This window comes from Embiotoca jacksoni, unplaced genomic scaffold (genome assembly GCF_022577435.1).
Source record: "Embiotoca jacksoni isolate LCO1_2020_lvr unplaced genomic scaffold, fEmbJac1.0.p SCAF_1, whole genome shotgun sequence".
Lineage (NCBI taxonomy): Eukaryota > Metazoa > Chordata > Actinopteri > Embiotocidae > Embiotoca > Embiotoca jacksoni.
The window spans coordinates 23,466,585-23,482,108 of record NW_027185229.1 but is presented as its reverse complement, the minus strand read 5'-3'; the positions used below and the strand labels follow the sequence as shown (position 1 = coordinate 23,482,108).

Below are 15,524 nucleotides of genomic sequence, written 5' to 3'. Positions count from 1 at the left end.
TATTGTCCCACACATTTAATAAGGACAATAATGACAAAAGGCACTGATGTTTCTCAGCTCGATACAAAATATGATAGGAAAAAAATAAGTTCCCTAGCTCTGCATTTGCTTAATATGACATTGGCTATTGTTAGGGTTGAACTGAAACTCCTAGTTTACTCTGCTAAGAGATCATTCTTTGGTGCACTCTTATGCGCAGCTGCATTATTTTTTTTTAAAGACACCTGAAGTTCATTTCAAGGTGTTCTTTAAACGAAGAATGAACCAATCTGTAAAAATGTGCAAACGGTCTCAAAGAAGGACTGTTGTTACCGCGAGTACCCGATCATATTTGTGACAATACACAACGAAATACAAGCATACTACAGGCAACCAATAAATCATTCTTTCCTTAATAACATTCAAAGATGATGTAGGTTCGTCTCAGTGGCTAAGAGAGGCCTCGTCACCAGAGTGAAGCTCTGAAAAAAAACAAAACAACCACACTGTACCCATCACGCAATTCCCTGCCGCTAATACTCCTCCTGGAACACCAGTGCTTGTTGGCTTATAAAATATTTCTGCACCCAAACCCTTTGTGCCTAATCCTCATGAGGTCTCTGGTTGCTTTGTTCAGCCTCCATGTGTTGGTATGTTGAGGAACTGGATACCTCGGCGTGTGCGTCCACGGAGGTGCTGAAAAGCCCTGGTTGCAGCCATGTTGCCGGGGACAGACAGACAGACAAGACAGGCATTCGACTCTCAACACCGGGTGTCCTCTCATCCAGTGTCGGCCATTGTTGCCGCAGCGTGGCCACACGGGTTTGCGGCTTTCGAGAGAACGGAGAAGCAACAAGTCGCGGACGTGGCGGCGCAGCGGTACGCGTGGAACAACAAAACACATCGTCTCGTGGTAGTTTGTTGACGAGCGGAGGTATCCTCGCTGCGCTCGTGTGTGACAGAGCAACACGCGACCTTTAGTTTGAAGTGATGTTTCACCTTTGTGGGACGAGGCGGGTGAATGACACACCGTTCGTGGTAAAACATAATTCCTTCCTCTGTATTAAGACTTTGTTTACCTCGGCGTGGTTTCGACTGGATCACTGTCTTTGATCAAACGTGAATAATTAATGAAGGCAAGCTGCTAAAACCTCCTCGCTTCTTGCACCTGACATGGACGCTCCACCTAGGAACCCCATTATGTCAGCAGGCAGGCAGCACCAGCTCTTCACATGTTAATACAGACATTCAGGTTCAAACACAACAGAAAATACTTACCTGCATTGAAGTTCAAACTGCCCTCATTTCTATTTTTTTTTCCCAATACTGCAACAACAGTCACCTGTAATGACAAATAATGACTATCTTCCAGCTTATTTTTTTTTTTTTTTTGGTTTTACAGCCCTTAAGTTAACTCACTTTTGGGTCACTCTTGCTGTGTGCCGTTTTCATAGTACAGCTTGTTCTTCTGCCTCAGGTGGCAAAAATATATTCTCTTTTTAAGGATAATTTAGGGTTGTTTTTGTTACAATTTGTTTTTTTTTTTGCAGTTTGTACATTTTGCTGTTTTGTCCATCTTTGTACTGGTTATGATGACATTATTATTACCAATAACACAGCAAGAAGTGAGTCATGAGTTGGTCATAGAGCTATAATCTAAACTGTGGTTCTTTTTGGGAGGCATATCTCGAAGTGAGTACGGCCAAAGTTTTGTGATAATGCTTCATAAGCAAACAAGTACAGTAAATACAACAGGTTAAAGGTTAACCAGGAAGTCGGCGTTTGAATGGCACTGCGTTCATCAGTTTTGCAAAGCTCAGTGTTATTATAAGCAACTGATGGTCAAAAACCCTGAAAATTAAACCGAAATTGTGACGTACAGAACATTTTTAGGGCTACTGCTGCAGTTTTTCTTTTAAAACCCAAAGTATATGAGAAACAAACACGCGCATAATGTAAACACTTTCACATGTGGCCTTCTGTCTTCGTGGTGTATTTTGGCAAAGGAGCACCAGCGCCGTCATCCCTGTGTGGATGATGGCGCTGTGTTCTAGGCAAGAGGCCGCCTCTTCATCAAGAGATCACTGCATACATAATGAATAAGCTCACCGAATGCAGTGGGACACGTTCAACCACACACTGAGCTGCCTTCCTGCTGCTGCTCAGCTAATTTTCTGTTTGTCGCTCTAAATTGGACTGCTTATTTGGCACATTTGAATGTCCTAGTTTCATCAAGATTTAATGTTCTCCTCTCTGTTCTATAATCATTCTGATAAAAACAATTTTCCACATCTGCCTCGATAACATTTTCTATAGGGGGGGATTTACAATTGTTAAATGTGTTTTTACCAAAGCGTGAGCACAAAAAGGCCTTTTTATCCAAGAAAAACAAAACAAAAAACAGCATACATGAGCTGTGAGAAGCTGGAGGGAAACAGAAAAAGCTGGTATAGGTTGAAACTAAATGTAGTGCAGTGTAGGCATTACAGTGCCCGTTCCTGCTCTGTGCACAATCTCAGAGCTGAAAGTGGGATGTGAAAGGGGGAAGAGGCCTTGGGACTAAGATGTTGATAAAATATTAACTCACACAAGATATTTAAAGCCTCTTTCCGTGCTTGGCATGTTGGAAATGGTCTCTACAAGATGTGAATGCAGCCAGCAGCAGGGATGCCTGTTTTTCTCTCGTGGTTGAGATATCAGGAGAAATGAAATGATCCACGATTTTTTACTAACTGGATGGTGAACTGTTTTAACAAACGTTCGGGCAACAGCAAGTTCAGGGTTTCATTGCCAATTTAACCTGCAGCTGCATGTAACCATCAATATCGGCCATTTTAGATAGAGATGATGACCACAAAGCGTTTTCTTTAATGCATTAAGCTGCTTTTGCGGCACTGATTTCATAAACATTCACAAAATTGTGTCTGTCTTTGAATGTTTTATGTCGACTGTGTGGTTTTTTTTTATATCGTTTTCAGGTGCTGTATTCAGGGCCACGGCCCACTTCAAAATCAAAGTCATTGTGACTATCCTGGTACCTCAATGGTTAATAAAATAGATAATATGCCAGATCAAATTCATTTAAATTAAAATAACACTTGCTGTTATGGCACAGTTAATAAAACATTTGTATTAACTGTAACTAGTGGCTTTTATTTATTGGTAAATAAGGCATTTACCGATCAGTAATTTGCCATCAATACGAGCAACTTATTGGTTGTCTGGTTGTGAAAAATTCTGGATTTTGTTTATCCTCTTAATGTCAATGTTAAGTGTAAACGAATGTTTTGAATCCATTCATAATTATTTGAGGGTTTTAAACTTTTTAAAAAGCTATCAGTTCTGGTGTTAGTCATGTTATCCGCATGGGTGCAGAAATATTCAAACGTCTGCCGGGTAGATATGGAGTTGATTAGCTTAGCTTTGCAAAAACAGTGACAGCAAGAAGATACAGCTTGCTCCGTCCAAACTTTTCACAACGCATATCTTGATCTAACTGGGTTTGTTTAAACTTGTACAGCACCAATGTGTAAAGTTGTACATTATTCTAATCTAACTCTCTGGAGGGACGTGAATAAACATATTTCCTAAAAATGTCAAACTCGTCTTAAAAAGTTATTAACAGATTGATCAAGAGGAAAAAAAAAAAAAAAAAAAAAAAAAAAATCGAGTGTCTTTAGGAGGAGGATAAACACATGAGATTTCTGTTTTTACAACCCGCCAGCCCAAACATCATCCTCAGTGTTGACTTATATATATATAAAAAAAGATATCCATACTAGTTATGAAGGATTTAGGAGGATCCATTGTCAGAAATACATTACTCTTAATTAAGTTGTCATTACTTTAAAATCAACTAAGAATCGTTGTGTTTTCGTGAGCTTAGAAAGAGCCCAGTATATCTAGAGGAGCGGGTTCACATCGTGTTGCACGGCCGTGTTTCTACAACAGCCCAGAAGGGACAAATCAAACACTGGATCTAAAGAAGGCCTGTTATGTTTTTCACGTGTTTTGCAGTTTTTGTGATTCTGCTACACACACTTGGAAAAGTAAAATGAGGCGAGTTGTCTCAACGTGGTTGTAATCTGCAACCTCACCACTAGATGTCACTAAATCCTACACACACACACACACACTGCTCCTATAGGTAACCATTAAAAAGCTATTAGTTACATCTCTTCATAAAAGGTGGTTTATTAGTGGAATAAGACTTTTTTACAGCACCCAGCTCTCCATTAAAAAAAAAAAAAAAAAAAAAAAATCTCCCACTCATTCAGCCCATTGGGCATTTAGCTGTTCCACTTGTCTTGCTGTCCTTTCCATTCATAAATCTCGCCACTCTCCAGACTAGCCCTCTAACCTCGAAGGCACAAACAGCCCGGGGCTCCTAAACATGAACTTGCCTCGTTTGTACTCCATATGTCGTCGCCTCAGACAACACGGGAGTGCCAAACCCACTTCTGCCACGTGGACGGCTCACCGTGTTTACGGCTCCCTCGGGTCAGAAGGCTGTCGTGTGCTGTTCGCGACAAATCATCAACACCTGGTACTGGAGCTTATCGAGTCCCGCGGCCTGATAATCGCCGTGACCTCTCCGTCTCTTTGTTTATTCAGACTTGTCATTATGTAAAAGAGGATTTCTCCACTTCCCTCACTGGTCTGCTCTTCCACGTGACTCGGCGTCTCCTGGCTTTGTGTACGTTAAGGAGCTCCGCGGCATCTGTCCATCGATCGTGCTGCGAGCTCTGACAGGTTCACCCTTCCCCGCGAGATGGGATTCATGGTTGGCTGACATTTATCCAGCCCATTTGTCCACCCCAGAGGGGGTGGAGGAGTGTGTGTGTGTGTGTGTGTGTGTGTGTGTGTGTGTGTGTGTGTGTGTGTGTGTGACTGTATTGATTCTCTCTATATGACTGTGGAAGGAGCAGGGCTGAACATATGTCCGCACATGTCTGGAAAAAAAGGCACAACTGTGACTCATCTTACCACCAGATGACTGAATTACCGATCAGGCAATGACCACCGAAAGTATTTATGCACAGGACATCCTGATGACATGCATTCACAGCATTTACTCAGGTACTGTACTGAAGTACAATATTGAGGTACGTGTACTTTAAATGAGTATTTGCACTGCACATTTAACAGTGAAATGTACTTTTTATTCCACTACATTTGGTATATGAAAACTACAGATTCCAATTATAGTGGAATAAAAAACTGTGTATGAAAACATACTATACAAATCTTTTCTAAGTGGTTTACAACCTTTTTTCTAAAAAAAAAAAAATCAGTTCCTCCAAATATTATCCTCCCTCCATCCTATTTTGACCCCTCAGATTTACCTTGTGACCCCTTAGAGGGGGTTAACCCTCAGGTTGGGAACTGTTGGGCGAAACTAAATAACCGTTTATAATATAAAGTAGTTCAACCAGAAACCTCACAGTTAGTTACTCCAGTACAGTGGTTCTTACGTAATTATACATAAGTCTCATGATATCATAATAAAACATCAGGGGCCATATATCTGCCTACAATTGAGCACTTTTACCTCAGAACTTGACTTCTGCTTTCTTACACGCTGACTTGTGGCACAGAAACTGACATTGTGTAGTTTGTGCTTGGTCACCTCTAGAGGGCAGTAATCAAGTTTTCTTTATTATCCTTCTGCACTTCCAAAGTAAACCTGAACATCTCCCTTCATCACTTTTAATTTTTACTTCGAGTCAAACACCTTAAAAAAAAAAAAAAAAAAAAAAAAAAAAAAGTGACTGCTGAGGCTCAACTCAACCTTTTCAAACCTCCCTGGGGTGTTTTTCAGGTGAGTCTGTGACATCAGCGCGGGAGTTAAATGAGCCTAAAGCTGAACATCTTTTATTAACGGGGTGTGGTCCGATGCCAGGGCAGCCCTGTTGGATTAGCTCCAAGTCCCACAGCGCTCCCTTCCTAATTACAAGCACACTACAAGCCTGTATACCTGCATACTACTCAACCATGCTCCTGTGGGCATGCTACCAACCCTGACAAACAACACACACACGCACGCACGCACACACGCACACACGCACACACACCTCCCTAACAACAACAACAACAACAACAACACAGTGGCAGTGGTGGCCACCTGCAGCAGGGCTGTGTTCCCGCTGCCTGCGTCCTTGTTTAGGATGCTCGATCCCATCTGCCTCGCCCTGTTTGCCCTGGTTTCAGCAAAGCGAGCTGCAGACTGCTGCACCGCATCGCTGGATCAAAGCAAGACTAATGACTACAGCAGAGCTGTAGCTACAGCACCGAGGCCCCAAGTGCTCACGATGCAGTGCTGTAGTTAAACCACAAGCGGGCTAAAGATAGCAGAAGACGAGGCGCCAGCTAAAGTCTTACAACTGCTCTCAGGTGTAGATGTGTCAGGTGAGGAAAAGGGTGCTCAATCGAACAAAAATATACCATAAGAACCCATGAGTAACCCCTCATCTCATAGGTAGAGTTTCGATAGGATCATATTACATTTGCTTGGATCATCTCAAATTCAGCAGCAGATTTCATGGCGCTACAAACAAACTAAAAGCATGTAGACTCCAAACAGCCATGAATATGTTATGGTTTCTTGTCAGGAGCCACCGAAAGTTGGCTGTGAAGCATTTCTTCAAGAATCTTTCCTCCTGTGCCATCTCCTTTCCACCTTTCTCTCAGTCTCCTCCTCTGCTCAAATTTCTTCTCCTCCTCCTCCTCCTCCACCACCCTGTATCTCTTTCTCCAACAAAAAGGCTATTAATAGAACACCCTGCTCTCTCTTTTTAACTGCAGGGAGCATATACCGTGCACTTAAAGGGAGGCAGAAGCTGAAGATACCAGGAGGTGTTTGAAAATGTCCTCTACGCTGCCCGAGGCTACAAAGACGCCGGCTGTCCTAAGAATAACAACAAAGAGGCCTTTGATCGATTCACGGCATTTTGTATCGGTGCAGATGTTCTTCAGCTAAAATTAGCCCCGCAAATCATTTGCAGACTAAATACCTTGCGAGCATTGTGACATGAAGCAGGATAAACATTTGAAAAACACCTCTTCTTGTGCTGCTTTCACTCGGCATGCAACAAAAAAGAGAAAAAAGAAAAACATCACACAGTGTTGGACCAAAAAAGCGCAGGAAGGACACACAATAAACACGCTGAACACAATTTCATTTGAATTATTATTGGCTTCATTATTGATATTACTTCTTCAGGGTTATGATCATTTGGAAGGATTATATGCATTTTTACTTTCACATGTTTTTCTTGTCGATAGATTGTCCTTTTTCTTGTAAAGTGCAGATAATACTATGTTTGAAATCCAGACTTCACATACAGTATATAGTACAGAGTTTTTGCTCCATCATCCATCGGTTATTATTTACATTATTCTCTGACATTTCATTTCATAGAAAGAAAATCCATTATCCACTGTACCAACGTTGATGGATGTTGTCAGGCCTCTATGATAGGGGGCGGCGGGGGGGGAGGAGGGGGCAGGGGGTGAACAACTGTACATATTGTTTCAGTGGATGCCACACTATCAGGCTCTGGGGTCAAATGAAAACAAAAAAAGAAAAAAAATGTTCGTTCTCAAACACACACATGCATACAGATTGCATATTGATCATCTTGTTGTTGTTGTTGTTTTTTTTTATAGGAGCCTTGTTGCAAAGAGCTGACATCACAGTTCAAACAAACCCAAAGTCCTGAAAGCTCATATTCACATTCAGCTAACGTTTTGAGTGTTTGACTTACTGCAGCAGAATATTGCAAAGTCTTCCTCTTTTTGCTTTGAGGTTTCTTTCAAATGCTCCGTCAGCTCGATGGATCGACATGGAATCGGTGCCCAATAAGAACAGAAAAGAATCTGTCCTTAAACCTTCTTTTTTGCCCCCCCCCCAAACTACCAGCTAATAATTGCTCTCTGCATAGATTTCTCAGTGTATTCACCGTTGGGCACCCTTCTCATGGAGCGGATTTGCTGGTGGGTCCCTCAGCGGGTGAGAGATGATATTCCTAGAGGCTGTGGTGCTCCCTATAAAGCGATACAGCATCATTTTTTTTAATTGACTTGGTTTCTGCTGAATAAAAACATTGTGCAGATTAAATCCGCAGGTGAACAGATGAAGATGATTCTACTCGTATTTGTGCTTTAAGCAGAACTAATCGTTGATCTTTAACTACAAACGTTGTGAACTCCGGTAAATGAGTTGCTACAGTGACCTTTGGCTGAGGTACAGTAACGTGCCCAATGTCAAACATAACAGATAAATGTTAACATTTATCATTAATTTCTGTCCAAAGAAATGGAATGAACACAATGAGATATGATGCATTTGCATGCATAGACAAATATTTTTGGTCAGACTGTGAGTGTTTTTTTTTGTTCTTTTTGTTAACATACACAGATATGCAAAGGGGTGTTGCATAAATGCAGCTGTACAACCAGGCTAAGATACTGACATTCAGTGGTTCTTTCTCTCACACACACACGCGCACACACATACGCACACACAACTCCAAGCTGTGCGCACCCGAACCAAAACAACCGATGATCAGTAAGATCTTGGTTTGACCGTGGAGACCCATAACGATTTGTTCTTTTTCTAAACTCACTTTTTTTCCACACAGATCCCTCCACCAAAAGATTATGGGAGTATTGCTAAACTATTTAATCTGGTCCTACCTCAACTCACTGACCATTTTAACATCTCGCTCCACCGTTAGGTTACTCTTGATAAAGCGACAAACAAGAACGGCTCCAGTTTACTTACTAAAACTCTAAAAAAAATCTTTTCTAGATACGCAAAAGCAGACATGGATTCGGACAGAGAGACGACCTCAGAAGCCTCATGTCAGGCAGTTAGACAAGGCATCCTGAGCACATATTGGCAGCGATGGTGTTAACACATTTTGCTACTGCAGGTTGAGACTGTAGTGAGCAGAATGAAACCCTAAGAATAAAGACGTACATCCTGGCATGACAGAATTCATCTCAACAGTTCTTGCTACACACGTTCTCCTACTCCGTCACCTTTCTAGTTATATAAGACATCTGTGAAAAGATGCAGAAAGGCAAGAGACTCAGGAGTGAAGTCAGAGGACCCCCTAGGTTAGACAATATCTGCTACACGGCTGCTAATTATCACTTCCCATATTGATGTTACTGCTTTTGACTGTTACCTTGGCAGTGTTGAGCGAACGGTGGAAACTCTTAGCTGGACAAACTCTGAGAATCTATAATTTACATTTGATGCCAACTTTTAAAGACAGATTGAGCTTCTGGCATCAGGGACTTCTCAGAGGACAGCCAGACTCCATTTAAATTCTGACCAATTTCAAAGCTTTCTGATAGAAGATTCTGGTTAGGGATGACAGAGTTTTTAAACAACACCCTGCCTTTCAACGACTACTTCACAGACGGCAGTTTTAAAATCAAGTGAAGCAAACTTCTAGTGTTTTAATTTTCAGGACGTGCGTCAGGTTTTTCTGGAAAACTCAACCGGTAAAGAAAATGCTTTTGAAATGGCTAATGAAAGTGTTTCTTTGGAACTCTGAACAGGCTCTGAAATAGGACAAAAACAGTGCTCCGAACAATTATTATCATCATTAAAAATAAAAATATGGCAATGATCTGCACATTTTGGAAAGGCTCTCGCTTTTTCTTTAACATTGCTATTTTTGTTTTTTTGTTTTTTTTAAATTCTGATGAAGTTTAGTATATGTGTACTGTATATTTTTTCTGACTGTATACATATATTGTTTTATATATAAGAAATAAATATATCTATTGTTATAATTATACTTTTTGTCTTAGAGGCTTCTTCTTTCAGCTTAAATGCATGCTAGGAATGTTTAAATGGTCATGCAACACTAGGAGAGAAGCGTAAACCGAGTCAGTTCGGGGGGGGTGGGGAGCATTTTTCTATACACGAGTCCTTAAAAGTTGCTATTTTGATCATGAGGACGTGATCATGTGACAAACCTGTGAATATGACACCACTGCAAAGTCTTTATCACATCTGCAACTGGGATTAATGTCCAAAACTAGAGAGAGTGCGAGTTTCACGCCCAAAACCACAGCTCAGTTTACAGCGGCCTGGCAAAAGTTAAACAGCAATGACTTCGACATGGAATGTAAATATTGACGAGGATACCGCTTTCCTGTCGATTGCAGGATTGGGCCTAATGATTATTTCTTAAGAAATCCTCTAACATACAGCTTTAGGTTCTTTGTAACAGCTACCAGCAAGCATCCTTTTTTTTGTTTTTTTTTAAAGTGTGGATTTGTACAGAAGGCAGTGTTCAGACAACTATACAGTGGTGTGATGAAGCAAGTGGCAGTCAAAAAAAACCCAAATGGAAATCCTCATTCAGATAAAAAATGTCATGCAATAATCTACTGACTATGTTAACTACTAACAGCACCTACCTACCTACTGGCTATCAGTTAAGTCACAGTTAACCTACCTATCTATATGAATTAGTACCGTATGTGTGAAACTGTGGAAAAAAAAAAAAAAACAAGAAACATTCAAGTTGTCCTCAAAGCTCTGCAATAAGACCAGTATGGGTGAGTAGAGGCAGGGGAGGGGGAGAAGCTTGCATTGCGATACATACAGTACATGTAAGACCAAAGCAGTGAAAATTCAAGGCCATTCTCAGTCATTCATCAGATACTGATGTCTACTGGGAAAAAAGGTGTCAAACCACAAGCTTAGCGCTGATGGCTGTCATTCATCCTTGAAGTATAACGTGGTGTACTTAACCACCAACCTCGTCACAAGTCACCCACAGGCCATGTCAGCGCTGGAGTGGGCTTGCTTTTTATGCTCACACATCCTTTTTTTAATATTTTTTTTTTTTTATCTCTAAATGATGTAGCATAAGACAGTTTTAGTTTCATTGGCTCCAGGAAGCAGCATATGTAGCGCGCGAGTAGGGCTCTTCAGAAAGCGCATGGCAGAGCAGTGTGTGCTTTGGGAAATGAGGGGACAAGGGGACTAAAGCGGGGTTCGTGTTGTGTTACTTTTTTTTTTTCTCACTGGTGTTTCCTTCTTTTTGTGCACTACTGTTGGCTACTGTTGTGAGCAGGACATTTTTTAGCAATTCTCTTTTTTTTCTTCTTCTTTTTAAAACAGCCACAGAGACAAAGCCAACTCCATGCAGAAATGCAAAATTTTTAAATTTCACTGACATTTATCAGGAGTTTTAAGGGCAAGTTGTGAAGAGTGAAGACAGGATGAGCGCAGAAGGAGTGAACGGTATTTGCAATATTTTTCAGTCAATCATCATCAACATTCTGAATTCTATTGCCTTGATTTTTCCAGCACACGAGAGGTGAGAAGGGGGCACACCTGTCCCATCCGGTTGCTCAGCTCCACGTTTCCCATGTTGACGGGGAGGAAAATACCAGATGACTACACGTCTGTGAGCATTTTGGTGATGTTTACATAGTTTGTGTTGGCCAGCGTGCAGTTGGCCGTCTTTAGGTTCTCCTCCTGAAAGTCCTCGTTGCTGTTGTTCACAGCCTCCTGGATCTCCATGTAGTCTGATTTACTGACGGTGGAGCCGCTGCGGCTCTTCTTCAGCTCCTCGGCTGAGTCAGCTTTGGCCACGTTGACCTGCAGGTACTGCGCCTGCTCCTCACCTTCAGTCTCACGGTGGTAGAAGTAATTAAAGTTGGACACAATGACAGGCACAGGCAAGGCAATGGTCAGCACACCCGCAATGGCGCAGAGGGAGCCCACAATCTTGCCACCGATCGTAGTTGGGACCATATCACCGTAGCCGACTGTCGTCATGGACACCACGGCCCACCAAAACGCGTCTGGGATGCTTTCGAACTGCGACTCGGGCTCATCTGCTTCAGCGAAGTAAACGGCGCTGGAGAACAGGATGACCCCTATGAAGAGGAAGAAAATGAGGAGGCCGAGCTCTCTCATGCTGGCTTTCAGGGTCTGACCCAAAATCTGAAGCCCCTTGGAGTGACGGGAGAGCTTGAAAATTCTGAAGACTCGTACTAAGCGGATGACCCTGAGAATCGCTAAAGACATGGCTTGCTGACCCGCTTGACCATCATCCGGCTTGTCTGCCAGCTCTGTGCCAAGAGTGATGAAGTAAGGGATGATGGCAACAATATCAATAATGTTCATTATATTACCAAAAAAGCCTGCTTTGCTGGGGCAGGCGAAGAAGCGCACTAGAAACTCAAAGGAGAACCATATAATGCAAAGAGTCTCCAGGATAAAGAAGGGGTCGGTGAAGTAGGTGTTTGTGTAGCTGATAACTGTGGTGTTGGTCTCAGGATAAAACACCTCCGAGTGAGCCTTGTGCATGTCATCCTCATCGTTGCGGAAAATGGGGAGTGTCTCCAAGCAGAAGCTGACTATAGATATGAGAATGACCATGACGGAGATTATGGCAATAATCCTAGCAGGACCTGAGCTCTCTGGGTATTCGAACAGTAGCCACACCTGTCTTTGAAACTCATTGTCAGGAAGAGGCCGCTCCTCCTCCTTGACGAAACCCTCGTCTTCTCTGAATATCTCGATGGCCTCGTCGCCCAGCTCATAGAAGCGAATCTCCTCTGAGAAAATATCGAGGGTGACGTTGACTGGCCTTCTTAGCCGGCCTCCTGATTGATAATAATACAATATGGCATCAAAGCTGAGTCTGTTCCTGTCGAAAAAATACTCATTCCGTAGTGGGTCAAAGTAACGCATCCTCTTTTTGGGGTCCCCCAGCAGAGTCTCTGGGAACTGGGAGAGGGTTTTGAGTTGTGTCTCAAAGCGCAGCCCTGAGATGTTGATGACCACCCTCTCACAACACTCATGGTCGGCCTCTGGATCGTAGTCCTGCGGGTGCCCCGGGTGTGTAGCCGCCTCGTCAGAGGGGTCGCCTGTGGCAACAGTCATTCTGCAGGGGGAGGAGGCCTGCACTTTTCAGTGAGTCTGGGTCCTGCAGCCTGGAGAACTGCAGGTGGGGGCCAGGAGAGGGAGGGGGCTCAACACTGTAAAGACCTGACGGCCACAGGATGTCACCTAGGATCTGACTGCATGTAGAACAGATAAAGCACAGACAGACAGCAAGGTCAGGCAAACCTGAGACACGATTCATCACTCAATACGTTTTCTATGCAGTTCAAAGATGTCAAAAATGTCTTTTAGGATGAAGATCAAACAACTCAAAATAGAAGAGGATGAAAGAAGGAAGCCGCCTTCTAAAATATGTCATAAGATTTGATATGAAAGATGCAAAGTTACACTGTCGTGAGAAAGCAGTCGGTACTGAGATGAATCAGCTCATGGAAACTTGAGGCTGACACTCCTGCCCCTGACTTCGAAAAATGAATATGCAAAAAAGGAGTCTGCCTTGCATATAAATCGTTTCAATGCAGGTAAACTCAGTGGCTAACGGGCAAATAAAACGTACCGAAGCTCATTAATTAGGACACCAATCTGCTGCAATGGACAAGATCTGCTGAAATGAATGGGACTATACCTTTTTCCGTGAAGCCGTGCATGAATATGGCAATGCAGCAGACACCAAATCCATACAGACAGCATCCTTTCTAGAATATCATAGAAAACCACTGCAGTCTAAACACAAAATGTATGAGACGCTTTTAAGATTCACTGCTGTAACCAAACAAATACACAATCAGCTCACATAAACTGACTTCAGCTTAGTTTTAATGGAGCATTTTAGTCTTGAAATGGTGCCTGTTACTGAAATATTCAAAAGCGGCTATAAATAATTTATCCACAGAAGGTTCCAAGAGAAAAACCGTATCTCTCCTCTGCATTATCTCTTCACAAAGTGGGAGTACATGCTATACAAAAAAAAAAAAACAACTCTTGTGAAAAAACACACAATACATAACTGCAGGTTTCCTGGTCATTATGCGTCTTCTACTGCAGTGGAGCTCAGAGCATGAACTAGAAAATGTCACGATTTGGGATCATATCTAATCGGAACCGAGATGATACAGTAGGTAAGGCTGCATTATCTGAATTTCATACATACCTGCAGACATCTTTTTCATATGTGGATGCGAGTTAACGCTCCCGCTGGACAGTGATATCAGAAGGGTGAAAAACCAGCTGCGGCAATCAGGTCTTCTGTCTTTAGAGCAGGTGTTAAAAAAAACAAAAAAAAAAACAGTATGAATTTCCAATTTGGGACAGTCGCTGATATTCACCTCATGTTGTCTGCAGCATCCTTGCCGTGTACACCGGGTACAGTATATGTGCGGGTGTGTCCTCGCCTTCCCCTCCCCGACTCCTTTCCTCCGGGTAGGATGTCGTGGGATGGCGATTGGCAAAAAAAAAAAAAGAAAAAAGGGAGGAGGGAACCGATCAAGGAGGTGCTGGTGCTTCCTTTAATAACTAAAGGTGCTGGGATCAGCAGAATGATCTGCCTCCACTGTTCCCCTCCACGCCAGTGAGACTGTGCGACGGGGCTGCTGGATGCAGACAGCCTCAAAGGTAAATAGTCCTGATAAGGTGCTCAGAGAGGCAACATCTGCACAGGGTGGGAGGAGGAGGGGGGGGGGGGAATAAAGGCGAGGCGAGGACGAGGGAGAGAGCTTAAAAATATAATCTTATTACCAAGATTTAATAATTGGAAGCGTTGCGGGATGCATCAATAATGAGTCCTCTTTTCATTTCAGAGAGAATAAACCTGCTGCTCAGAAAATATAATCTATTCATGCGTCACCCGGCCAATTTACTTAAAAAAAAAAAAAAAAAAAAAAAAAAAAAAATTATTCAGGCATGCACTCGCCATATAAATCAGCACCCTCCACAAGATTCCGGAGTGTGAACTGCAGATCTGCGGAGTCCCAACGTTTAGCGCACAGACGCAGTTCAGAGGAGTTTCCTTACAAAGCCTACATAGTGAGCAGAGCAGCGTCTTCAGACACTGACTTGAAACGACATGCATGAAAGAGTCGCCCTACGTAGTGGGCTCGAAGATAATGCAATTTCACCGGACCGGGGACCCACGCGCACACATCAACACACACATAAGGCGGCCTTTATTGGTCCTGCATGGTCTCGGCTCGGTCGGAGGTGAGAGAGAGTGTTTCTCCTTCAGGTGAAAGAGACATCTGTGGGTGAAACATCTCTGTGGTCTGCCTTGGCCGCAAGGCTGGTAGAGAAAGCTTAGTCAAACCTGCAGTCAGGCATTGCTATGCATACCAAGAGACGTGCTGGTGGTGACTGGAGAAGGGAAAGGGCGAAAAAACGCGCTCCCCATCCGCACTGTAGCCTTCCAATACTTACCTTCTCTGCAGTGTGGGCAATTTAAAGCGGTACACATCTCCAGGATTTTTCAGCAGCACTGCTGATGGTCAGTTGATCACGTTTTTTTTTTTTTTTAAACTGGGAGGCAGAAGCAGTTATTATAGCCTGTTTTGCTGTATTTTAATGTGTCAAGATTACAGTATGACAGGATAGGCTTTATGTCATGAATAACAGATGCTCGTTTGAGGAGCCATTTTTGAGGTGGTCTCTCTGTCTGGGATGTCCT

At 42.8% G+C, this 15,524-nt stretch overlaps 1 protein-coding gene across 1 annotated transcript; it reads right to left on the bottom strand.

The window, feature by feature from the left end:
* Nucleotides 1-7,327: 7,327 nt before the first annotated feature.
* On the bottom strand, nucleotides 7,328-14,716 carry LOC138197545 (potassium voltage-gated channel subfamily A member 2). Its single transcript, XM_069148405.1, has 2 exons — nucleotides 14,019-14,716; nucleotides 7,328-13,044 (listed from the first exon to the last, which is right to left on the bottom strand). Exon 2 carries the CDS (start codon nucleotides 12,905-12,907, stop codon nucleotides 11,411-11,413), a length of 1,497 nt encoding a protein of 498 aa, XP_069004506.1. The 5' UTR covers nucleotides 12,908-13,044; nucleotides 14,019-14,716; the 3' UTR covers nucleotides 7,328-11,410.
* Between the last annotated feature and the right edge of the window lie 808 nt (nucleotides 14,717-15,524).

What these genes read in the sequence shown, in the direction of transcription:
- LOC138197545 (XM_069148405.1), bottom strand. Translation starts at nt 12,907, where the DNA reads ATGACTGTTGCCACAGGCGACCCCTCTGACGAGGCGGCTACACACCCG.